The following is a 24,088-nucleotide window of genomic DNA, read 5'->3' as shown; positions in this document are numbered from 1 at the left end:
TCATTATGATTACAATAGTATGTAACCTGTATAACTTTTATATTATCTGATGGCTTGTAAAAATTCAAACCATTGTTAACAAATATACGTTCCTTAAAATCGCTCCATTCCCAGGCTTATAACACTTTTATCCTTTGGTCTATGGGGCTGTGTCAGGTGTCATTTTTTGCGTCATGATGCTTACTTTCTATCGGTACCTTAATTGCGCATATACGACTTTTTGATCGCTTTTTATTAATTTTTTTTCTGGATTTGATGCGACTTAAATTGCGTAATTTTGGATTTTGTTTTTTTTTTGGCGCTTACGCCGTTTACCACGCGAGATCAGGAATGTGATTAATTATTAGTTCAGATGATTACGCACGCGGTGATAGCAAACATGTTTATTTATTTATTTACTTTTACTTTTAAAACCTGGGAAAAGGGGGGTGATTCAGACTTTTATTAGGGGAGGGGGCTTTTTACTAATAACAACACTTTTTTTGTGTTTTACACTTATACTAGGGGTTATTCCCCCAGGGGTTATTCCCCCCTGGGGTTAGGGTTATTCTCCCTGGGGTTAGGGTTATTCCCCCTGGGGTTAGGGTTATTCCCCCTGGGGTTAGGGTTATTCCCCCTGGGGGACTCCTAGTATAAGTATACAGATTTCTCATTGAGATTTTTGCTGTATAGTTATACAGCAAAGATCAATGACATCGGCACTCGGATCCTTTTGGCTGCTGCAGCTGAAAGCATCCGAGTGCCGAGCCGGGATCAACGCCATTTTGGCGGAGACCCCGGCCAGCGCAGGGAAGTGCTGCATCCGGTAATCGGATGCAGCTGTCATCTTTGACAGCTGCATTTAATTACAGTATTAGCGGGCACGGCGATCGGACCGTGCCCACTAATAGCCGCGGTCCCGGGCTATGCGCGGCACCCGGGACCACGGCGGTTCAGAGTGAGGTCGCCACGTGGCCCCGCTCTGAACACCTAATGCGGCCGCATGATGTACCGGTACTCAGTGACAGGACAAGCTTTTGTCACTGAGTGATGGCATGGCTGCGGGGGTCCCGATCAATGGTACCGACAGGAAGGGGTAATCCACTTACCTCCATCCTGTCGAATGTTCGATCTATGCAGGCTCTACACATAAATCACCAATAACACGGATGGCATAGCATAGATCAGTATATGCAATCTAAAGGTTGCATGTTATACTGTAAAATAAGAATGTAAAAAAAAAGTGTAATAAAAAAAAAAGTTTTGAACAGTATTTTAAAAACCCTTGTAAACCCCCTCCCCAATAAAAGTTTAATAAACCTATTTGCCCATTATTAAAAATTAAAAGGATAAAAAGATAAATAAACACATAAACATATTATACTGTATATTGTAGCATGCAGAATTGTTAGATCTATTAAAATATAACATTATTGTTCCCACACGGTAAACAGCGTAGTGGGGACACCAGGATTGCTGATTTTATAAAATTATATATCAGGGAAAAAAATTATAATAAAAAGCGATCAAAACTTTTCTTTTTACACCAATATGATATTCATAAAAACTAGAGATCATGGCGCAAAAAATGACACCCCAACCAGCCCAGTAGGTGGGAAAATAAAAGTGATATGGCTCTTAGAGGAGGAACATTGCATTAATTTGACCCGGACATCCGTGCATCAATGGGCTTTGTCTTGAAGGGGTTAAATAAAATGTTAGTATGTAATATTTTTTACTTGCAGTTTGATTCTATATTGATATTCTTCTTTTTTTTCCCTTACTTTTCTAAAGAGAATTGTCCTTAAAATATCTACTGCATCCATACACTGAGCAAGCACAGCTTCTAGGATATATAAGCTGGCTGATTACCACTCACATAACAGTTCATCACTACCATACAGACCCACGCTCTGCCCATATCGCATTACTTTAAAAAAAAAAAATGAGTAAATATCTATTAGCCAATAATGTCCGTACAATTTCTATTTGTTAGAACGGCTTTGCTTTTCAGTGTCCTGTCGCTGACACAATGCCTAAGGTCAAGCAGCGGACCTCAATGTTTTATAGTGAAGAAACAACCTGTATTTAATACAGATCTGTTCCAGGATGGAGATCTGATTATTGGAGGAATATTCACTGTACATTATATGTATACAAATCTATACCCCAATGGATTAATAGATTCACAGAATTTTTGCTCCATGTATGTATTTTCTGTACAGCCACTGTACATTACAGCATAGAAATATACAAGTTTGACAGCAGAGATGTATCCTTTTTTTTTTTTTTAAATCTTATAATATGTATATCCCAAGCTTTTACTTTTGTTCTAACCATCAACTACTATTTCCTCCACAACTGACTGCTGATTGTTATAATCTGATCTAGGAAGATTTACTGGACCGGGCACAGAAAGCCTAACTTATTGAGTCTCCCACCACGTTGTTTTGCTCCCCATCTATTTTTTTGTTCTCTGCGTTTTTTTTAAGCCCAGCACATTATACTTTTTCCCAATTAAACAAACTTAATGGACCTTAAAGCGGCTCTGTACCCACAATATGCACCCCCCCCCCCCAAAAAAAAAAAACACCTTGTACCTTCAGGTAGCTGCTTTTAATCCAAGATCTGTCCTGGGGTCCGTTCAGCAGGTGATGCAGTTATTGTGCTAAAACACAAATTTTTAACTTGCAGCCCTGTGTCAAACTGGCGTGTCCTAGAGTGTCTATGCCCTAGGCTTGCATCACCTCTTCATCTATCTTCATCATTAGGAACGCCCCTGGACAGCATTTCTCCTATCCATCACCTGTCTGAACACTGCACAGGTGCCCAAAAGATTCAACACATGTGCAGTGTTCACACAGGTGATGAATAGGAAAAAACCTTCCTGGGGCATTCCTTATGATGAAGAGGACGAGAAGGAGGGATGGAGGGGCAATGCAAGCCTAGGGCACAGACAGTTTAGGTCACGCCAATTTTACACAGGGCTGCAAGTGTGTTTTTTAGGACAATAACTGCATCATCAGCTGAACGGATCCCAGGACAGATCTTGGATTAAAAGCAGCTATCCGAAGGTACAAGCGATTTTGGGAGGGCAGATTGTGGGAAGAGAGTCGCTTTCATTATCGCTGGTTTATTGTTTAGTACTGGGGCTATGTTCACACATGAATTTTCATTGCTTTACTGCAACATTCAATTACCATCTTATCTTCCTTCACTGTGTTAACACAATGAAACTCAAATATGTGTGAACACAGCCTAAGAGCAGGCCAGGCAGGTCAGGTACATTCACTTTATATGTTGCATATGAACAGAACAACGCCAGCATGGGCTAAGGCCCTGGAATGGTACATTTGCTCTAAACAGTCACTATAGAGCTGTATGGCTATGTTCACGAATAATAAGTCTGTCAGTCTTTTGGTCAGATTCGTTCAACCAAAATAAGGGGGGGGAATTGACAGGGCAAAATTATAAAAAAAAAAAAATCAGCACAGCTTGGCCATGTTGCCACTTCGGGGGAATATCAAGGAAGGTGGCCATGTTGTTACATAGACGGCCGCTAATTATGATCATGATCATTATTAGAGGCCATTTAAAGAGATTGCTGCCTTCCGACGATATTATCATGAAGTGGGGACACAGCCGCTCTGTGTTTTCAACCCAATCCTGATTTTGGTTAAAAAAAAAGACTGACGGAAATGCTATGTGTGAATATAGCCTATGCTCGTAATGTAAAGTGCCACAAAAACTAGTGTCTATATGGCCAGTGATGTGTAGAAAGGATATTTGAGGCAACTCTCACCCCCCCCCCCCCCCCCCTTCCCTTTTACAAGTTAGCTTTCCCTCATTGTCGGTGTTTCTCTCCAACTAGGAGTCTTAAACGTGACTGGTGAAGTATGCCAAATAAGAGCAGGGGCGGTCTTGGCATTTCTGGGGCCCCAAGTGAAGTCATGTCCGTTCCCCCTCCCCCCTCGACATGTGCTTCCCCCTTCCCCAGCAGTCCTCTTATAACCCTCCTACCATCATACAGAGATTACATATTGCCTCAAAACTGCTCTGAACAAAACAGAAAGATATCACCAATGGTGCTATTACATAATACTGCCACATTATGAGAACTATCACTACAAGCCAATAACAGAGTGCAGATACATCCAGTGACTCACAGGGGGCGTTTTCTCTGACCAGCATCTATTACTTCTTTTTTTCTCTCTCCATCCCACATGGGCCACCTTGAAGTCTTCTCCCGGCTGTGAATCCTCTCTCCAGAATCTGTCAGAGAAATATTTTAGGCTCCAACACATACAGTAGTAAGGTCCCCTGTACCCCTCTATAGTAGTTGCACCCCTCTGTGCCCCCACAGATTTAAGGTGTCCCTGTGCCCCCACTTAATAATTAGGTATGTTCTGTGCCCTAGTATAGTAGTAAGGTATATAGGCACCTCTGTGCAGTCCCAATGTAATATAGACCGTTGTGTGCTGCCCTCAGTAGTAAATACCCCTTGTGAGCTGCTGCCAGTAGTATATACCGCTTGTGTGCTGCCCCCAGTATTATATACTCCTTGCAACATGAACTGGAGAGAATGGAATGGCTGCACATCCCATCTATGGCTGATACTAATGCCGCTAGGCCTATATTAAAAATCAACACCAGAGTGTCTGTATATGAATTGATCAAGCCATATTGCCCCGTGTACCACCGTGCAGGTCCTCTGGTCCACACGGGTCCCTACGCTAACTCCACACCGTGTCGGTCAGCGACCGCCAACCCCGCAAAGCGTGCACGTGCATGGAAGGGAGGCCATGGAATGGCCCTGCAACCCCAATGTCACAGGACCAGACCCAAAAAGCCCCACCAAAACCCGGCCAGCACCACCGGCGGGGAAGGCTGCCCTCAAACGACACAAGTATGGATATGGTATTACACTTACCATTGCTGCTCTCACAGAATGGGGAAGACATAGGGTCCAGACATGTGAGCAAAGGCATATCCTGCTAATTTTGGTCATGTGGGTCTTATAAAGGAGTGCTAGCTGTTCAGAGAGGGAGAACTGTAAAACACGAACTGGAGAGAATGGAACAGCTGCACATCCCATCTATGGCTGATACTAATGCCGCTTGGCCTATATTAAAAATCAACACCAGAGTGTCTGTATATGAATTGATCAAGCCATATTGCCCCGTGTACCACCGCGCAGGTCCTCTGGTCCACACGGGTCCCTACGCTAACTCCACACCGTGTCGGTCAGCGACCGCCAACCCCGCAAAGCGTGCACGTGCAGGGAAGGGAGGCCATGGAACGGCCCTGCAACCCCAATGTCACAGGACCAGACCCAAAAAGCCCCACCAAAACCCGGCCAGCACCACCGGCGGGGAAGGCTGCCCCCAAACGACACAAGTATGGATATGGTATTACACTTACCATTGCTGCTCTCACAGAATGGGGAAGACATAGGGTCCAGACATGTGAGCACAGGCATATCCTGCTAATTTTGGTCATGTGGGTCTTATAAAGGAGTGCTAGCTGTTCAGAGAGGGAGAACTGTGAAACACGAACTGGAGAGAATGGAACGGCTGCACATCCCATCTATGGCTGATACTAATGCCGCTAGGCCTATATTAAAAATCAACACCAGAGTGTCTGTATATGAATTGATCAAGCCATATTGCCCCGTGTACCACCGCGCAGGTCCTCTGGTCCACACGGGTCCCTACGCTATCTCCACACCGAGTCGGTCAGCGACCGCCAACCCCGCAAAGCGTGCACGTGCAGGGAAAGGAGGCCATGGAATGGCCCTGCAACCCCAATGTCACAGGACCAGACCCAAAAAGCCCCACCAAAACCCGGCCAGCACCACCGGCGGGGAAGGCTGCCCCCAAATGACACAAGTATGGATATGGTATTACACTTACCATTGCTTCTCTCACAGAATGGGGAAGACATAGGGTCCAAACATGTGAGCACAGGCATATCCTGCTAATTTTCGTCATGTGGATCTTATAAAGGAGTGCTAGCTGTTCAGAGAGGGAGAACTGTGAAACACGAACTGGAGAGAATGGAACGGCTGCACATCCCATCTATGGCTGATACTAATGCCGCTAGGCCTATATTAAAAATCAACACCAGAGTGTCTGTATATGAATTGATCAAGCCATATTGCCCCGTGTACCACCGCGCAGGTCCTCTGGTCCACAAGGGTCCCTGCGCTAACTCCACACCGTGTCGGTCAGCGACCGCCAACCCCGCAAAGCGTGCACGTGCAGGGAAGGGAGGCCATGGAATGGCCCTGCAACCCCAATGTCACAGGACCAGACCCAAAAAGCCCCACCAAAACCCGGCCAGCACCACCGGCGAGGAAGGCTGCCCCCAAACGACACAAGTATGGATATGTTATTACACTTACCATTGCTGCTCTCACAGAATGGGGAAGACATAGGGTCCAGACATGTGAGCACAGGCATATCCTGCTAATTTTGGTCATGTGGGTCTTATAAAGGAGTGCTAGCTGTTCAGAGAGGGAGAACTGTGAAACACGAACTGGAGAGAATGGAACGGCTGCACATCCCATCTATGGCTGATACTAATGCCGCTAGGCCTATATTAAAAATCAACACCAGAGTGTCTGTATATGAATTGATCAAGCCATATTGCCCCGTGTACCACCGCGCAGGTCCTCTGGTCCACATGGGTCCCTACGCTAACTCCACACCGTGTCGGTCAGCGACCGACAAACCCCGCAAAGCGTGCACGTGCAGGGAAGGGAGGCCATGGAATGGCCCTGCAACCCCAATGTCACAGGACCAGACCCAAAAAGCCCCACCAAAACCCGGCCAGCACCACCGGCGGGGAAGGCTGCCCCCAAACGACACAAGTATGGATATGGTATTACACTTACCATTGCTGCTCTCACAGAATGGGGAAGACATAGGGTCCAGACATGTGAGCACAGGCATCTCCTGCTAATTTTGGTCATGTGGGTCTTATAAAGGAGTGCTAGCTGTTCAGAGAGGGAGAACTATGAAACACGAACTGGAGAGAATGGAACGGCTGCACATCCCATCTATGGCTGATACTTATGCCGCTAGGCCTATATTAAAAATCAACACCAGAGTGTCTGTATATGAATTGATCAAGCCATATTGCCCCGTGTACCACCGCGCAGGTCCTCTGGTCCACACGGGTCCCTTAGCAGGAAGCACCTGTGTACATAAGGGGAGGATCTCCTAGCATTCTCCCATTCTACCTGCAGAGGAATGGAGAGAGGTAAGAGCTTGTTCACACTTGTGTTGCTTGGCGTCCACTTTTTCCGCCGGTGGCGCCTGCGGGGTTCGGGGGGGCCCTTTAGGGTCTGGTCCTGTGACAATGGGGTTTCGGGGCCATTCCGTGGCCCCCCTTCTCTGCTTGCGCACGTTTTGCGGGGATTGTGGTCGCTGACCGGCACAGTGATGTTTTTTTCGGTTAGGGACTCATGTGTATCAGAAGACCTGCACGTGGTACATGAGGCAATATGGTTTGGCCAAATTATATACTAACTTCTGATGTTGGTTTTAAATGTAGCTGAATAAGCTTTCGTGTCAGCCATGGGTACGATGTGCAGCCATTTCTGTCTTTTTGGCTTGTGCATATTTTATGTATTCTGTCCCTTTTTTCATTGTGGCTAGCACTCGTGCTTTGTAAGACCCATGTGATCCAAATTAGCAGGAAGCACCTGTGTACATAAGGGGAGGATCTCCTAGCATTCTCCCATTCTACCTGCAGAGGAATGGAGAGAGGTAAGAGCTTGTTCACACTTGTGTTGCTTGGCGTCCACTTTTTCCGCCGGTGGCGCCTGCGGGGTTCGGGGGGGCCCTTTAGGGTCTGGTCCTGTGACAATGGGGTTTCGGGGCCATTCCGTGGCCCCCCTTCTCTGCTTGCGCACGTTTTGCGGGGATTGTGGTCGCTGACCGGCACAGTGATGTTTTTTGGTTAGGGACTCATGTGTATCAGAAGACCTGCACGTGGTACATGAGGCAATATGGTTTGGCCAAATTATATACTAACTTCTGATGTTGGTTTTAAATGTAGCTGAATAAGCTTTCGTGTCAGCCATGGGTACGATATGCAGCCATTTCTGTCTTTTTGGCTTGTGCATATTTTATATACTCCTTGTATGCTGCCCCCAGTAGTATAAAGACCCCTGTGTGCTCCCCCAGTTATATATAGACCCCTGTGTGCTGCCCCCAGTAGTATATACCCTTTGTGTGCTGCCTACAGTAGTATATAGACCCCCTGTGTGCTCCCCCAGTTATATATAGACCTCTGTGTGCTCCCCACGTTATTTATAGATCCCCTGTGTGCTGCCCTGAGTTATACATAGCCCCCCTTTGTGCTCCCTAGTGTACTATATAGACCCCTGTGTGCTGCCCCAATTGTGTATACCCCATGTGTGCTCCCCCAGTTGTATATACCCCTGTGTGCTCCCCCACTTGTATATAGCCCCCCTGTGCACTTCCCCAGTAGTATATAGCCCCCTGTGTGCTCTCCCCATCTTTATAGACCCCCTGTGTGCTCCTCTGTTTATAAAGACCCCCATGTATGCTCCCTCCATTATAGAGCCCCCCTGATTGCTCCTCTGTTTATATAGCCCCCCCCCCCTGTGCACTCCCCCCTCCATTTATATAGCCCCCGTGTGTTCCCCCGGTTTATATAGACCTCCGCTGTGTGCTCCCCCCTCCCATATAGCATATAACACAAAAAAACAAACAGTTAAACTCACCTGGGTCCTGGCGTCTCCTCTTCTCTTCACTCTTGTGGCCGCGGGAACTGTTTTCCCTGCAGTCACAAGAGGCTGCTCTCCTGTTGTCATGGCACTGGTGCTCCAGTGACTCCTCTAGAGCGCTGGCACCAGAGACACAGAGCGGCCTCTTGTGACTAACAGGGAGGGAGCCAATGGCTCTCACCCTGTCAGTGCCGCTGCTGCCTGTAACCATGTGCGCTTTTTACGAGCGCACATAGTTATAGTTAAGATTGCAGCAGCGGGGCAGCGGTCTTGGGCACTAGAGCGTGGCCCTCTGGATGTCGGGGGCCCCGAGCAATTGCGTGGGCTGCTTGGTGCCCAAGACCGCTTGGTGCCCAAGATCTCTCTGTTAAGCCTATTTCTGGAGAGATCTCTGGCTTGGCATATATTCCCAGTCATGTTTTTAGACCTCTAGTTGGAATGAGACACTGACTGTAAGGGAAATTTAACTTAAAAAGGGGATGTCAGAGAGCTGCTTTACTCTACTGACAGCCAGAAATAATCATCATGATCCTTAATTAAAGTAGTAGGTAGCGTTAAAAACAGGCCATTGTTTGTACAGAGCATTATAGAATACTTTGCAAATAATAATTTTTATGACTGTACCATACTGCAGCTGTTTTTTTTCTCTTTTAATAATGCTTTATATGAATACTTTTTTATTTGTATAGTGCACTCAGATTCCACAGCATTTTACATAGTTTCGACAATTATTGCTCCCTGTCCCCAATAGGGCTCACAATCTAAATACACCTAACTGTATGTTTTGGGTGTGGGAGGAAACCGGAGTACCTGGAGGAAACCAACACAAACTCTTTGCAGATGTCGCCCTTGGTGGGATTTGAACCCAGGACCCCAACTATTACAGAAGCTAATGATGTATAAGGCTATGTTCACACTACCTATATTTTTGTAAAACTATGGCCGTTGTTGTTGATTGCACCAACAGCCATCATAATTATGAAAATATATGTTACATTGAGGCCTATGGAATCCTGGGCGGAGTGTATACACTCCGGCTGGGATCCCTAGCCACTGCGAGAAAAATAGCGACCGCAGAAAACCCTGTCAGTACACACTATGGAGCGACATTGTGTGCAGTGGGGAGTTCTGATGCGGGCGCGCACAGATGTGCCCGCATCAGAACTCTGCGGCGCAACAGATCATCCAGCCGAGGCTGCAGTACTAGCTGGGATGATTTTTTCTGAAACCGGTGGTTCTGTGACCCGGCCGGGTCTCAGATAGAGATGAGCGAATTTGCCGAAGTTCGGGTTCGTTTGAACTTGGACTATTGGCTTCTGATTGCCGCTGTCTGCAGCCTCCGTAAAACAGGGTAGATGCAGCCTTACGGACCGCCCAGAAAACTGGGATATAGACATTGACATAGGTTTTATCCCAGTTTTCCAGGGGATCCTTACGCTGCACCCACCCTGTTTACGGAGGCTGCAGACAGAGGGAATCAGAAGCCGATAGTTCAGGTTCAGACGAACCCGAACTTTGGCAAATTCACTCATCTCTAGTCACAGTCTCATACTAAATGTGAACGTAGCCTAATAAATAATAAAACAATAATACATAATAAAATAAGCAAATAATGATAATTATAGAAAAAGAAAAAAAAAAAGAGACAACATTTACTAGTTGTTTAGTTAGATTTAGTTTTTAATATTTTTTTTTCCCCCACACACAGACCTTTACCTTGTTATTACAGATACGTTCTGGCTTTATTATTTGCTATCGATGAGATTAACAAGGATCCTGATATTCTTCCCAATATGACTCTGGGATACTATGTGACTGATTCTTGTAACAATGTGAATAAGGCCATAGATAATGTGCTACAGTTATTATATGGTCCCGGGCATATCATTCCTAATTATTCCTGTACTGATCATTACAACTTAGTCGGTGTTATGGGAGATCAGTCCTCAAAGACTTCTCTACAGATAGCAAATATCTTGAATATGTATGGTTATCCCCAGGTAAGAACTGTAAAGCAGAAATTATTTTAGTATTATTAATATTTATGAGTTGAGCGAATATTGAGCATGCTCGAGTTCATCAGAACCAGAGTGTGACAGCTGAAGTTTGATAAAGCCCTTACGTTGTCTGGAAAATATGGATACAGCCAATGACTATATCCATCTTTTCCACATAGCCTTAGGGCTTTATCCAAGTTCAGCAGCCGCCGCTAATCAAATGCCGAAAGTTCGGGTTCGGATCAACTCAAGCATGCTCGAGGTTCACTCATCTCTACTACCTATTGCTCTAAACCAAGGCTGCATAATGCTGACCTACACAGATGGGGCTGCAGGATGATGGCTGTAGCCATTTTTGGTTATTGGCAGGAAGTGGCATGGGGATCCCAGTTCTTCCAGGCAATGGGGTAATGGCATTCCATAGGCTGACACAAAGAAGTAGTACCTAGGTTTGAACCCATACCCCGACTCACTTTATGGGTACAGATGCTGCAGATAGCATCATGGTCTTTCCCGGCACCAACACGGAAAAGCTGCCACACTATTGATTACAGCGGGGGGTTCTTTGTAGCAGGCACACTGCTAGACCGTACCCCTTCCCCTTTTGCCTCTGTGCCAATGAGCTGTGAATGGGTCTTGACGCTGGCTTGGTGGAACAAATATATCTTCAACCTCTGATGATGACAACATCTGGGGACTGATGTTCAACATGGGGTCTGCAACATCATCATCATAGTCTGGGACTACGTTTTCCTCTCCTAAGCTCTCTTATCCAGTTCCATGCTGTACGAACCCATACTTTTGTCATAGGCTGCCCCTTCCTTGCTCTCCTGACTGCTTTAGGACCAAGAAACCCTGGAGCCTTAATGCTGCTGTCCAATCACTGACTGTTGTGACATCCCTCTAGGAGATCTTCAGAGTAAAGTGGCTGTGGGAGTGCTAGGTTCAAATATAGTTCTCTTACTGATGGTCCTCCAAAGCTGACTTGGGACTGAGACATGACACAAGACAGAGCAGAGGAATCATCCAGCCTATGGCATGGAGTAGTGTTGTCCCTGCTTTATAAGGACCCTTCTAATGATTGTTGGATCCGTAATTGGCTACTGACCGCAGTGGAAATTGAAATTTGTATAATTTCTATTCCATAATAGACTAGCTTGTATTCACCTGACCACTGGGGACTACTGGGAGTTGCAGCCTAATATCCAAGCCTGTTAGGATCACCGCCACTGCCACTGGCCATACCCTGAATGGGGCCAGACTTCTTTGCCTTCTTTGACATCCTTGTAGAGGAAAATTCACCCTGGAGAACTGGTTTATTTGAATTGAACCTAAATTGACAAAAAATGTTGCCACTTAAACTAACAGGGATACAAAGAGTGCCACACAGGGGGAGGTGAAAGGATATTTGAAGGGGGATTGGAACATATATAATGGTTCATTAAAAAAGAATATAAATTTTATGACGCTGAGCCACCAATGTCCACTACTGTCCTGAAATCCTGTGAAACAAATTTTTGACTGCTTCATTCATTTCTAATTGTAACATACAATATAAGGTATAATAAAGAGTTATTCTACGTTTTTATATTATTTAAAACATTTATCTCTTTTTAACATAAGGTAAAAAATTACAGTTAGAGGTTAGTTGGATTATGTCATGTGTTCTATTCTTTTAGATCAGCTATGGGGCTACAGAAAACATCTTGACCAATAAGAAGATGTATCCATATTTCTTCCAAACACTTCCCAATGACCAAATCCAGTATCTGGCAATTGTGAAGCTTCTAATATATTTTGGTTGGACATGGTTTGGTGTTATCGCCTCTGATGATGATGGGGGAAATAGACAAAGTCAGGAATTGAAGACAATAGCAGAAGTTCATGATATCTGCATTGAGTTCATCATTAATATCAGATCCGATGATGCACAAGATAAACCGATAATTTCAGAGAAAGATAAATTATTATTTAGTAGATCAACCTCAAAAATCCTTGTTCTTTGTGGTACATTGTCTTTACTTACATTACATTATATTGAATCAGAAAGCAGAGGTGGTTATAAGAAGACATTAATATTCCCCGCAGGACCAAATCTTCACGTTCTGTTATCTTCAAAATGTAAAGCATTTCAAGGGAGTCTGGTATTTTCTCCGGCCTATAAGGAGATACCACCTATGAGGAGATACCTAGAAGACGTTAGTCCTGCAAATCGTCCCAATGACTTGTTACTGGAAAATATTCTTGCTACCTATTTTAAATGCTTGACCTCAAATCCTTTACTGAACACTGTGCATGAAGAAGTTTATGAGTTGAAACTGTACAACTGCAGTAAAAATATAAAAATAATAGGAATTGGTGAAAAATATTACACTTATAAATTTGGAATAACATATTTACTATATAAATCAGTTTATGCTATGGCCCATGCAGCCCATGAAATGCAAATACATATTCTTAGAAAGCGTGATTTAGGAAACCAGAGACAAGTGCTTAAGGTAAATCCTTTCTTTAACGGGGAACTCTGGATAGGGGAAATTATTTCTTTTAAAAACTTGTTGAAATTGTATAGATGTCTCTATTAGAGATGAGCAAGTACTAAAATTCTCGGAAGCTCGTTACTCGAGACAAATATTTCATGATGCACGGGTGCTCGTTTTGAGTAGCGAACCTCTCAAAAGAAACATTTTAACGCACCCCTTTACATCATGTTGCCTATGACAACTACAGATTGCATAGGCAAGGGGGAAATCAAACACCACTCACCGCTAACTGTCATTGTGTGCATGTTATTTGGTCAGACACATTCTACAGTGGTGTGGTTCTCATAAAAACCATGTAAGAGACCCTGTAATTTGAATGTTCACACTTTAAATCCTTTAAAGAGTATCTAAGAGAAGGGAAATTTAAATTAAATTTGATGGAAAAAACACCCACTACTACCGCCTGATTGATCCTACCTGCTAAAGAGTAACTTTTTCAACCTAAAAGCAAAAATTTATTTTGTGGCCCTTGAGCCCTCCAACACTCCCATTCAATTTGATTTGATTGAATTAAAAAAAAATTAAAAATTAAATTTGATGAGTCACTAACCACAATAAAGAATCATTATACTCAACTCTCTGAGTTTCTAAAGGAAATTAATTAAATGAATAGCTGTTACTATGGGTACCTGAAATACAGAAGAGAACTGCGGGAATGTGAAGATGTTTTTAAGCATCAATATGACCATATACCTATAGAAAGACACTGAACCTATCTTTTAATCTCAAAAATGAATGTACTGGGGTGGGGGCAGCCAGTGGACGCCCTCACTATTTATCATCCATTGCTTATGTAATACTATTAGTTTCACTTTACTGCTTATTGTTTTCTCTATGAGAAACCTATGTATGTTCTTTTAGGTGTATACATACCAACAGCACTCTTGATGTCTATTTACTTATTCATTTATTTATTCTGCTACTAGCCCACACGTTACACTGTCCATCTGTAGCAACCCCCTCTTGTATTTTTTTTTTTTTTTTAATCTTGTCAGTCTTGGTTCATTGTTGTTTTTTATGAAATGTAAAAAATCATGTTTTAATAATATAGTAAATTCATTTTTTAGATTAAAAGAGAGATTCAGTGTCTTTCTATAGGTATTTGGTTAGCCACTAAAACCCAGGTCACATTAACACTCATTCTTCCACACACAATACTATCTATACTTTCTTTGTATTGGAGGATATCTGCGTAACTTTCTTATATGCCCAGGTCATCTAATCTGGCCAGCTAATCTCTGCTATCGACATGTAGGATTCCCACATAATGCTACAAGCTTCCAAAGCCTCTCCTGCATGATGATTGACTGAAAAAAGCCACCAAACAAGCAGGAAGAGGAAGATTCCATTGTCAAGAGTATCGCAAGATGCTTGTCCGAGTAACGAGCACTATCGACTACCCTAATACTCGAACGAGTACCTAGCTCGGACGAGCTTGCTCGCTCATCTCTAGTCTCTATATAATGTACTACTATGTCTGAGTAGTTCTTCGACACTGGTAGTTGATTAAAATCCAGAAAGTGAAGAAAACTAGTCTTATTTTTATCCACTCTGTCTCCTGCTCTCTCTGCTGCCTCCTCCCCCCACCTCTGAGACAAAGGTCATATGACCACTGTCTCACATTCAGTTTGTTCGCTGAGCAAGGACTGAGGATGCAAAGATGACAGAGGGTGAATGGTGGGGGGTCATGGGGGAAGAGCGGTGAGTCATGGTGGGGAAGGGTCAAGGTTATGGAGGTGGGAGAAACAGCATGTTCGGAGCATGCACCACAAAGACTATTGGGAAACGAAGACTGAAAGCAGTACATGGGAAGACGAATATGTTTGGACACAGTTCACAGCAGACTTGGCTTTTTAAAATAACAGCTTGGCGTTTATTGGCAGCATAAACAGTCCAGAAAACATAAGTACAGCAACACCGTGCTTTTTAAGAAAAAAACAAAACACAAAGGTCTTGCCCGTCTAGGCACTTACTAACAAGCAGGTCACCTGTCTGACACTTCAATCCGCAGTATCACACGGTATGAATAAGCCCCAGCAGCGGCAGTATTCTTTCCAGCTGGATCGGGGGGAGGAAATGGCAAGTCCCACTACCAAAACCTACCTGTCATTCCATGTAAATCCAGGCCCGGTAAAACTAAATAATAACTCAGCAGCATAGTACTGCTGAGCAACAGATCCCTCCTGGACTTACCATCTCACCGTGCGCATCAACCTAGGTGAGATGTACACCCCCTCGAACACATCTCCTGTGACATGTCTACAATATATATATATATAAACACCAGTTGATTTAAAAAAAAAAAAGTGCAATTTTTCTTTTTCATTGTAACCTCAAAGAGTCATTTAATTTTTGCCCACATACCCATTTGAGGGCATGTTTTTTGAGGGCCAACTCTTACCTTTTATTGCTGCCATTTTGGGATTCATGTAACTTATTGATTAACCTCTTAAGGACATAGGACGTACCGGTACGTCCTATGTCCTCACTTGCACTTCAAAGCGGGGCCGCGCGGCGGCCCCGCTTTGAAGTGCCGCGATCCCGGGTGCCGCGAGTAGCCCGGGACCGCTGCTATTAGCGGGCACGGTCTGATCGCCGTGCCCGCTAATTAGCTAATCGGAGGCAGCTGTCAAAGTTGACAGCTGCCTCCGATTACCGGAGGCAACGTTTCCCTGGTGTCTAGTGGGGGAGATCGCTCCTCCGGGACCTTGTCCCGGAGGAGCGATCTCCGTTACTGATGCCGGCCGGGGACGCGTCCAAGATGGCGCCGTCCTCGGCTCGGCACTCGTTCGTTTTCGGCTGCAGCAGCCGAAAGCAAACGAGTGCCGATCTCATGGATCTCTGCAGCATATCTATGCTGCAGAGATCTCAATGAGAGATCCAAGTGTATATACTAGAAGTCCCCCAGGGGGGCTTCTAGTATATGTGTAAAAAAAAAAAAAAAAGTGTTGTTTATAGTAAAAAGCCCCCTCCCCTAATAAAAGTCTGAATCACCCCCCTTTTCCCAGGTTTTAAATAAAAGTAAACAAATAAATAAATAAATAAACATGTTTGCTATCGCCGCGTGCGTAATCGCCCGAACTATTAACTAATCACATTCCTGATCTCGTACGGTAAACGGCGTCAGCGCAAAAAAATCCCAAAGTGCAAAATTGCGCATTTTTGGTCGCATCAAATCCAGAAAAAAATTAATAAAAAGCGATCAAAAAGATGTATATGGGCAATCAAGGTACCGATAGAAAGATCACATCATGGCGCAAAAAATGACACCTCGCACAGCCCCATAGACCAAAGGATAAAAGCGCTATAAGCCTGGGAATGGAGCGATTTTAAGGAACGTATATTGGTTAACAACGGTTTGAATTTTTTACAGGCCATCAGATACAATATAAGTTATACATGTTATATATCGTTTTAATCGTAACGACTTGAGGAACATGCATAACAAGTCAGTTTTACCCCAGGGCGAATGGCGTAAAACACAGTTCCCCCAAATAAAAGAAATGCGTTTTTTTTTTCAATTTCACCACACTTTGAATTTTTTTCTGGTTTCGCAGTGTACTTTATGCAAAAATTCAGCCTGTAATTGCAAAGTACAATTAGCGGCGCAAAAAATAAGGGGTCATGTGGGTTTCTAGGTGGAAAAATGCAAGTGCTATGACCTTTTAAACACAAGGAGGAAAAACCGAAAACTTAAAAACGAAAATGGGCCATGTCCTTAAAGGGTTAACTTTTATTAAACCTTTATTGGAAAGATAATAGAAAAATATCATTTAGTTCTCCTTTTTTAAATATTAAACTCACACTCTTTAGTGTGCTGTAAAAATAATATATATATTTTTTTAAGTAAAAATTTATTTTGTATGGAGAATATAATGACATTTTATTATTTGGGGCGGGGTAGAATGGAGAATTTTTAAAGATTATGTTTTATTGTACTTCTTTTTTTTTTACTTTTACACTAGTGTACATTAGTGTATATTATCTAGTGATCTTTTGATCACTGATACAATACACTGTAGTGTATTGTATATGTCAGCATTATGCTCACAAGCAATCTAGAGGCATATCCATGGCAGGCCTGGGGACCTTCAGAAGACCAACAGGTATGCCATGGGAACAGATCGGAAGCAAAATGTCGGCGCTGGACCTATGATCGGCAAGTATAGCAGCATGGGACCACTGGGACCGGTTACTTGCCACTGTTATGATTTTACAATGGCATGTAATGGGTTAAACTACCTGGAGTGGAAGATTTTCCACTTTGGGTAGTTACTGCTGGAAATAAGCTGTCATACTAACAGCTGATCACCCGCAATGTAAGTGCAAAAGCACGTAAAAATACGTAATGGTCGGAATATGGCCCATTAGTGACTGCATATGCGTAAAAAGGCGCATGTGCTCACTAAGGGGTTAAAATAGTTGAAAACATTTCCAGCATTATACAAAACATCAGGTAGCTATTGGGGGAGAACAGAAGGGGCATGGTTACTACTGTGTTCAGAAAGCAGTCTGAGGCCTATGTGGAGACTCAGCCTAAAGAACAGTAAGAGGCTATGTTCACACAATGTTTTTCAGCTCAGTTTAAAATGATGCCCGTTATTTTGAGGCTAAATAACGGACGTTATTTAGCAGCCTGGCCTCTCCTTAGTGCAATAACTGGTGTTTGAGCATTATTTTAGTTTGGGGTTACTAATTGAACTTTGGGTGTGGCTTAATTGAAAAGTCCATTGAATTTAATAGTAAAGACAGAGAAAGAATGGGGGGAAAAGGAAAACTGTGTGTGAACTACTAATAAAAAACGTCCGTTGTTTGCAAAAGGTGTCCGAAAATAATGATCATGTTTATTATTTTGATGTCTGAGGCAAAAACTTCCGTTATTCAATACACTGTGTGCATTGGACGTCCGTCTTGCCATTGATTTCAATGCATTGCCACTGCAGTCAGTTAAATCGCGGCAAAAACAGACATTATTTTAAATATGAAAAACGGCCGCCTTTTTCTCTATTTTTGAGGTTGTGTGAACATAGCCATAACTATACATGTTCTCTTTTCAGTACTTTTTAAGAAAAGTTCATTTTCGAGATCCCATGGGAGAAATTGTTTATTTTAATGAGAAAGGGGAAATGACCACCAATTATCTTATTGAAAATGTGGAATTTTTTAATAATTCAAAATATAAAAAATACAATTTAATACATTTAGGAGAGTTTAATAAATCATCAAAAGAAGAACAGCTGCTTATCCATCAATCACCCACATTTTGGAAACAGGGCAAGGTCAGTGTCAGAATTTTGATTGTAACTGAATATTCAAAAAAAATTAAAATGAAGAAGCAAAATGATAAAATAAAAGCTAAAAAAGTTGAATTTCCAAAAAATGGAGAGGAAATGTACTTTGATGATACTTTATGATAGTATTTTACTATAGTAGGACAATGGACACACCTGCATCATGATTTTGGTTATAGATTGACACCATGACCTATACAGAGGCTCAAGGACCTGGTGAACCCTCTTATTTGCCCTAGAAGGTATTTTAAGCATTTTGCCACAATTATTTTGCCACAATGTTTTTATTTTATCATGACTTTGCACAATTTACAAAAATGCAGTAAAAATTTCCAGGCTCATACTTGTTGGAGTCTTTCTAATAAATCTGCCTACAGGACCTTTCTGGTGATGTCATCAAAGGTTACTGCAGCACTGAGGTAGAGGAGGAAGTTATGGGGAGAATGTGGGAGGAAATGTGGGAGAAAGGAAAAGGTGAGACCAGCAAGTGTAAGGGAAGGGGTGGGGTGCGAAGCATATTGACTGAGGAGCACTTTATAATCTATTTGTTTGTATTGGGGACCATAACCAGAAATCTCTTTGAGTTTGTGTTTGGGTATCAAACAATAATAAAAATTAGAATTTAATATGTTTTGGTGAGGTTTTTGTTTCATAAAATCAAGTGTGGATGAAACGAGCATGTGATTCACAATAGCCTCACAATGTTGCCAGTGTTGCAACAATATTATAGCTATTGTAGAAAGCATGTGGGTATGGTTTTTCCTGCACATGATGATTGCTGCTTCTTACATTTTCTCTTAGAAGGTATACTTCAAGACTTGCAGAGGGCAAAAGTAAAAAAAAAACCCTTTAAAGTTGTATTTTCTACAAACACTTCTGTCTGTCAGTGTATCATTTAGAGGGAATTGTTTAGCAAATTAGGCCTCGCCCCTTCTTCCCTGGCCATTTTCACTAATAAGCTCACACCTCCTAGTAAATCCGTCTGGGCACCCACCCAGCGTACCAAATCTACACCTGGTCGAAGCAGGTGTAGATTTGGATCATGATTTACGCCTCATAATAAATGAGGCGTGGGAGGATGCCACAACATATCCTCGCCCTTCTGCACCGTCCCCCCCCCCCCCCGCCCATCCAGCGAGTGAGCAGGTGATATGGCAGGCCATCCGAGGCTTACGCCTCAGAGGAGGTGCAGTTTAACCCCTTCTTCCTAGCGTATGTTGTTGTTGTTGTTATTATTATATTAGTATTATATTTATTATTTATTTATTTCTCTCTATTATTTCTAGTTTCCAGTTTCAAAGTGTTCTGAGGATTGTCCTCCAGGTTCTAGAAGAGTCACAAAGAGAGGAATTCATAAATGCTGCTATGACTGTGTCAAGTGTTCACAGGGAGAAATATCTAATGGGACAGGTGAATTTGTCTTTCCTTTAAAATAAAAGAGAGACAACCTACAAAGTCCTGCCTATATCAATCTATAGTGCAACAAAATACCAAACAAAAAACCAAAGAACTTGCACAATAAAGTAAACGTATGAAAAAGAGTCTTTATTATAGTCAAACAATTCATAAAAGCAAATAAAATGACATATGGGATAGAACACAGAGGTCAAAACCAAAGGGGGAGGAAGACATCAGTGTGGTATAACAAAGTAAATGAAGATGGAGTGTACTGTGATAGAAGTGTATTAAGACACTGCCATCTAGTGGTCGTTATTTGTATGGCAAACAAAAGAGGCTTCTAGCAAGTAGAAAGCAAAAACATTTAGAACAAATAAGAAATAAATAAATAAATAAATAAATAAATAAATAAATGGAGTATAGGGGAAACTGTATGTGACCCCCCAAAAATATTGGCAATAATGCAGGTAGGTGGGTATAGTAATTAACCTAACATGCACAATAAAGAAGGAATAAAGTGACCATACACAAACTGCCTAAACCATAAACCAACACTGAAGTCTTACCCCCAGTCTGGCACAACAGTCCGACGTACGTTTCGCTCACTTCATCAGGCCTTCTTTAGACAACTCGCCTGCCAGCCATGAAGCGGTTTTTCTGGTATGGCAGAAGATCATGGCTTGTGCTATAGTGATGGATCCATAGATGTTACACAGGGGCTGGAACTTCTCCTCACGGCTGTTGCAGAGCACATAGTACTGCTTGATGGTGTCCAGAGTCTCCTCTTCTCGCTTCAGTTTTATGATGTTCGGTTCAGGGACGACTTTCTGAGCAAATCTCCACACAGAATCCTTAAATGTGGCCGAGAACAGGAGCATTTGGCAATCCCGCGGCAGCATCCTCTGGATGCGGATGCTCTGGTCCTGGTGTCCCTGTGTTGCTATCATGATGTCCGCTTCATCCAGCACAAACACCTTCATCTTCTTGGGATCGATGAATATCAGCTTGGAGCACCAGTCCAGCACGGTGCCGGGGGTCCCGATAACTATCTGTTCAGCAACCTTCTGCCCACGCTGCAATCTGACCAAGTGAGCGAAACGTACGTCGGCTGTTGTGCCAGATGGGGGGTAAGACTTCAGTGTTGGTTTATGGTTTAGGCAGTTTGTGTATGGTCACTTTATTCCTTCTTTATTGTGCATGTTAGGTTAATTACTATACCCACCTACCTGCATTTTTGCCAATATTTTTTGGGGGGTCACATACAGTTCCCCCTATACTCCATATATTTATTTATTTATTTATTTATTTTTTGGCTTATTTTTTGGCTTGTTCTAAATGTTTTTGCTTTCTACTTGCTAGAAGCCTCTTTTGTTTGCCATACAAATAACGACCACTAGACGGCAGTGTCTTAATACACTTCTATCACAGTACACTCCATCTTCATTTACTTTGTTATACCACACTGATGTCTTCCTCCCCCTCTGGTTTTGACCTCTGTGTTCTATCCCATATGTCATTTTATTTGCTTTTATGAATTGTTTGACTATAATAAATACTCTTTTTCATACGTTTACTTAATTGTGCAAGTTCTTTGGTTTTTTCTTTAAAATAAAAGGTATTAAAAAGGAGGTATTCCCAATAATATTTTAATAGACTATACTATTACTTTAAGATCAGTGTAAAACCTTTGGCACCCCCACTAAGGCAGCACTTGTCGCCTTCACAGTCCTCACAGCTCCTTTCCAGTGTTAGGGTATTTCAACAGTGAACACCACTGAGTGAGACATAACAATGATAAGACCGCCGTGCTGGACCAATTATAATTGGTACAAAGTGATATCTTATCTCGACAAATTTTATTCCAATATCCAAAATGTCATTACTGTATTGCATTTATATCCAGAATTCTTTCAATTCTTAGCTTTTCAACAGTTCACCCAATAAGTTGAAGATTCTAGAGCAGGTTAGTTTCTGCACAGCCATCTTGATGCATTTGGGAGACTGCTTAGGACGGGATTCAACCAAAACAATAATCACGTACAAAATATAACATGTCATTAATGTCATACCTGCCAATATGAAGCTTCACAAATGTAAGATAGAAAAATAGGCAGAGGTTTGTATTCTCACATATTTCCTTTGTTGTAGACAGCATAACATGTCAGCGGTGCCCAGAAGATCAATGGCCGAATGACATGAATCGGTGTGTACCAAAACCTATAGAAGTTCTGTCCTTCAAAAAAGACGCATCAGTCCTTGTAGTCTCTATTATTTCAGTCTTACTTTTTGTGAAATCTTCAGTAATTTTGGGCATCTTCATTCTATTCCGAGACACTCCAGTGGTCAGAGCCAATAACCAAACCCTGAGCTTCATCCTCCTGGTCTCCATCATGTTGAGTTTCCTCTGTGTATTCTTGTTCCTGGGTCGTCCTACACATGTCACCTGTATGCTCCGCCAGACTTCATTTGGGATCATCTTCTCAGTAGCCATTTCTTCTATTTTGGCTAAAACCATCATGGTCTACATGGCCTTCAAAGCCACCAAACCTGGAAGTTCCTGGAGGAAATTTGTTGATGTGAAAATCCCAAACTGTGTTGTCTTCTTCTGTTCATTTCTTCAAGTGTTACTTAGTATCATCTGGTTATCAACATCTCCTCCATTCCCAGAACAGAACATTCACTTATATCAAGACAAGATCATATTCCAGTGTAATGAAGGGTCCATGCTGGCCTTCTCCATACTCCTGGGCTATATGGGACTACTCGCTGCTGTTAGTTTCATTGTTGCTTTCTTGGCCAGAAATTTACCAGATAGTTTTAATGAAGCTAAAAACATCACATTCAGCATGCTGGTTGTGTGCAGTGTCTGGGTGGCTTTTATCCCGGCCTATATGAGTGTTACTGGGAAGAATACAGTTCTTGTAGAAATATTTGCTGTAAAATCTTCAAGTGTTGGTATTTTAGGCTGCATATTCTTCCCGAAATGTTATATAATACTGGTGAGAACGGAGTTAAATACAAAAAATTGTTTATCGAGACAGATACAAGCAAAAATATATAAATAAGTTCCTATTTTTAGAATTTGATGAAATTTGGACTTCTTAAATGAAAAATACATCTCACAATGAAATAATAAAGTGAGTAATAAAGTGTACCTGTCATTTTAACTTTCAAAATGTAGATTAAGAGAGATGTGAAATAAAGCATATTTTCAATTTACATTTTTTTTTAAATTTATTTTTTAGTTACCATACTTTAAAATAAAGCTATATTTACTTCAAAGAGATGTACGGTCCCCTGAAGCTTTTAACTTTTTGTTCTTTTGCTGTTTTAAAAAGGGCCCTAAATGCAGAAAGTCACAGTAATCTGTGTCCTTACAGAGAAGGCAGTCATTTGATTCCTGGTTGAAAATGTGACAATTAAAACATATTTGTTAAAAATTATATAAACTACAATAAACAAAAAAAAAATAAGTAATCCTATGTACTGTACATAATTGAATTTATTTTAATGGGCACTGCCATTAACCCTTTCAAACCCGGGTCAAATAATGCAATGTTCCTCCCCGCCTTCTAAGAGCCATAGCGCTTTTATTTTTCCCCCTACAGTGCTGGTTGAGGTATAATTTTTTTTTTTTTGTGCCATGATCTATAGTTTTTACTAATATCATATTGGTGTAATAGATTTTTTTTTTGTTTTTTAAATGAATTTTTTCTGATATATAATTCTCAAAAAAAATAAGCTATCCGGTCCACCTCCACTTCAGTTTACGTGGTTCACGGTGCAGGAACAATAATGTTATATTTTAATAGATTGGACAATTCTGTATGCTATGATATATATATATATATATATATATATATATATATATATATATATATATATATGTATATATATATATATATATATATATATATATATATATAGTATGTTTATTTATTTATTTATTTATTTATGAACACATTTTAATTTTTATAATGGGAAGGTAATGATTTGGTCTGCAACAGGCCAAACCAATAGAGCACCGATCTTATTAATAGGTGCTGTATAAAGCATACTACACTGATCTTTATGAGAGATCACTGTAGTTATATTAGAATTCCCCCAGGGGGACTTCTAATT

The 24,088-nt window shown here is 41.9% G+C and overlaps 1 protein-coding gene and 1 pseudogene across 1 annotated transcript; one reads left to right on the top strand and one right to left on the bottom strand.

Moving 5' to 3' along the window:
- The first annotated feature begins 10,668 nt into the window (after positions 1–10,668).
- Positions 10,669–23,031, top strand: LOC138796519 (vomeronasal type-2 receptor 26-like). The gene is made up of 5 exons (XM_069976124.1): positions 10,669–10,737; positions 12,414–13,232; positions 18,335–18,556; positions 19,855–19,978; positions 22,115–23,031. Exons 1-5 carry the CDS (start codon positions 10,669–10,671, stop codon positions 23,029–23,031), a joined length of 2,151 nt encoding a protein of 716 aa, XP_069832225.1.
- On the bottom strand, positions 20,569–21,198 carry LOC138797111 (ATP-dependent RNA helicase DDX19A pseudogene; annotated as a pseudogene).
- Positions 23,032–24,088: the final 1,057 nt, after the last annotated feature.

The sequence above is a fragment of the Dendropsophus ebraccatus genome, chromosome 7 (genome assembly GCF_027789765.1).
Source record: "Dendropsophus ebraccatus isolate aDenEbr1 chromosome 7, aDenEbr1.pat, whole genome shotgun sequence".
Classification (NCBI taxonomy): domain Eukaryota; kingdom Metazoa; phylum Chordata; class Amphibia; order Anura; family Hylidae; genus Dendropsophus; species Dendropsophus ebraccatus.
Note: the sequence above shows the minus strand (reverse complement) of the source record. Positions and strands in the feature narration are given on the sequence as shown.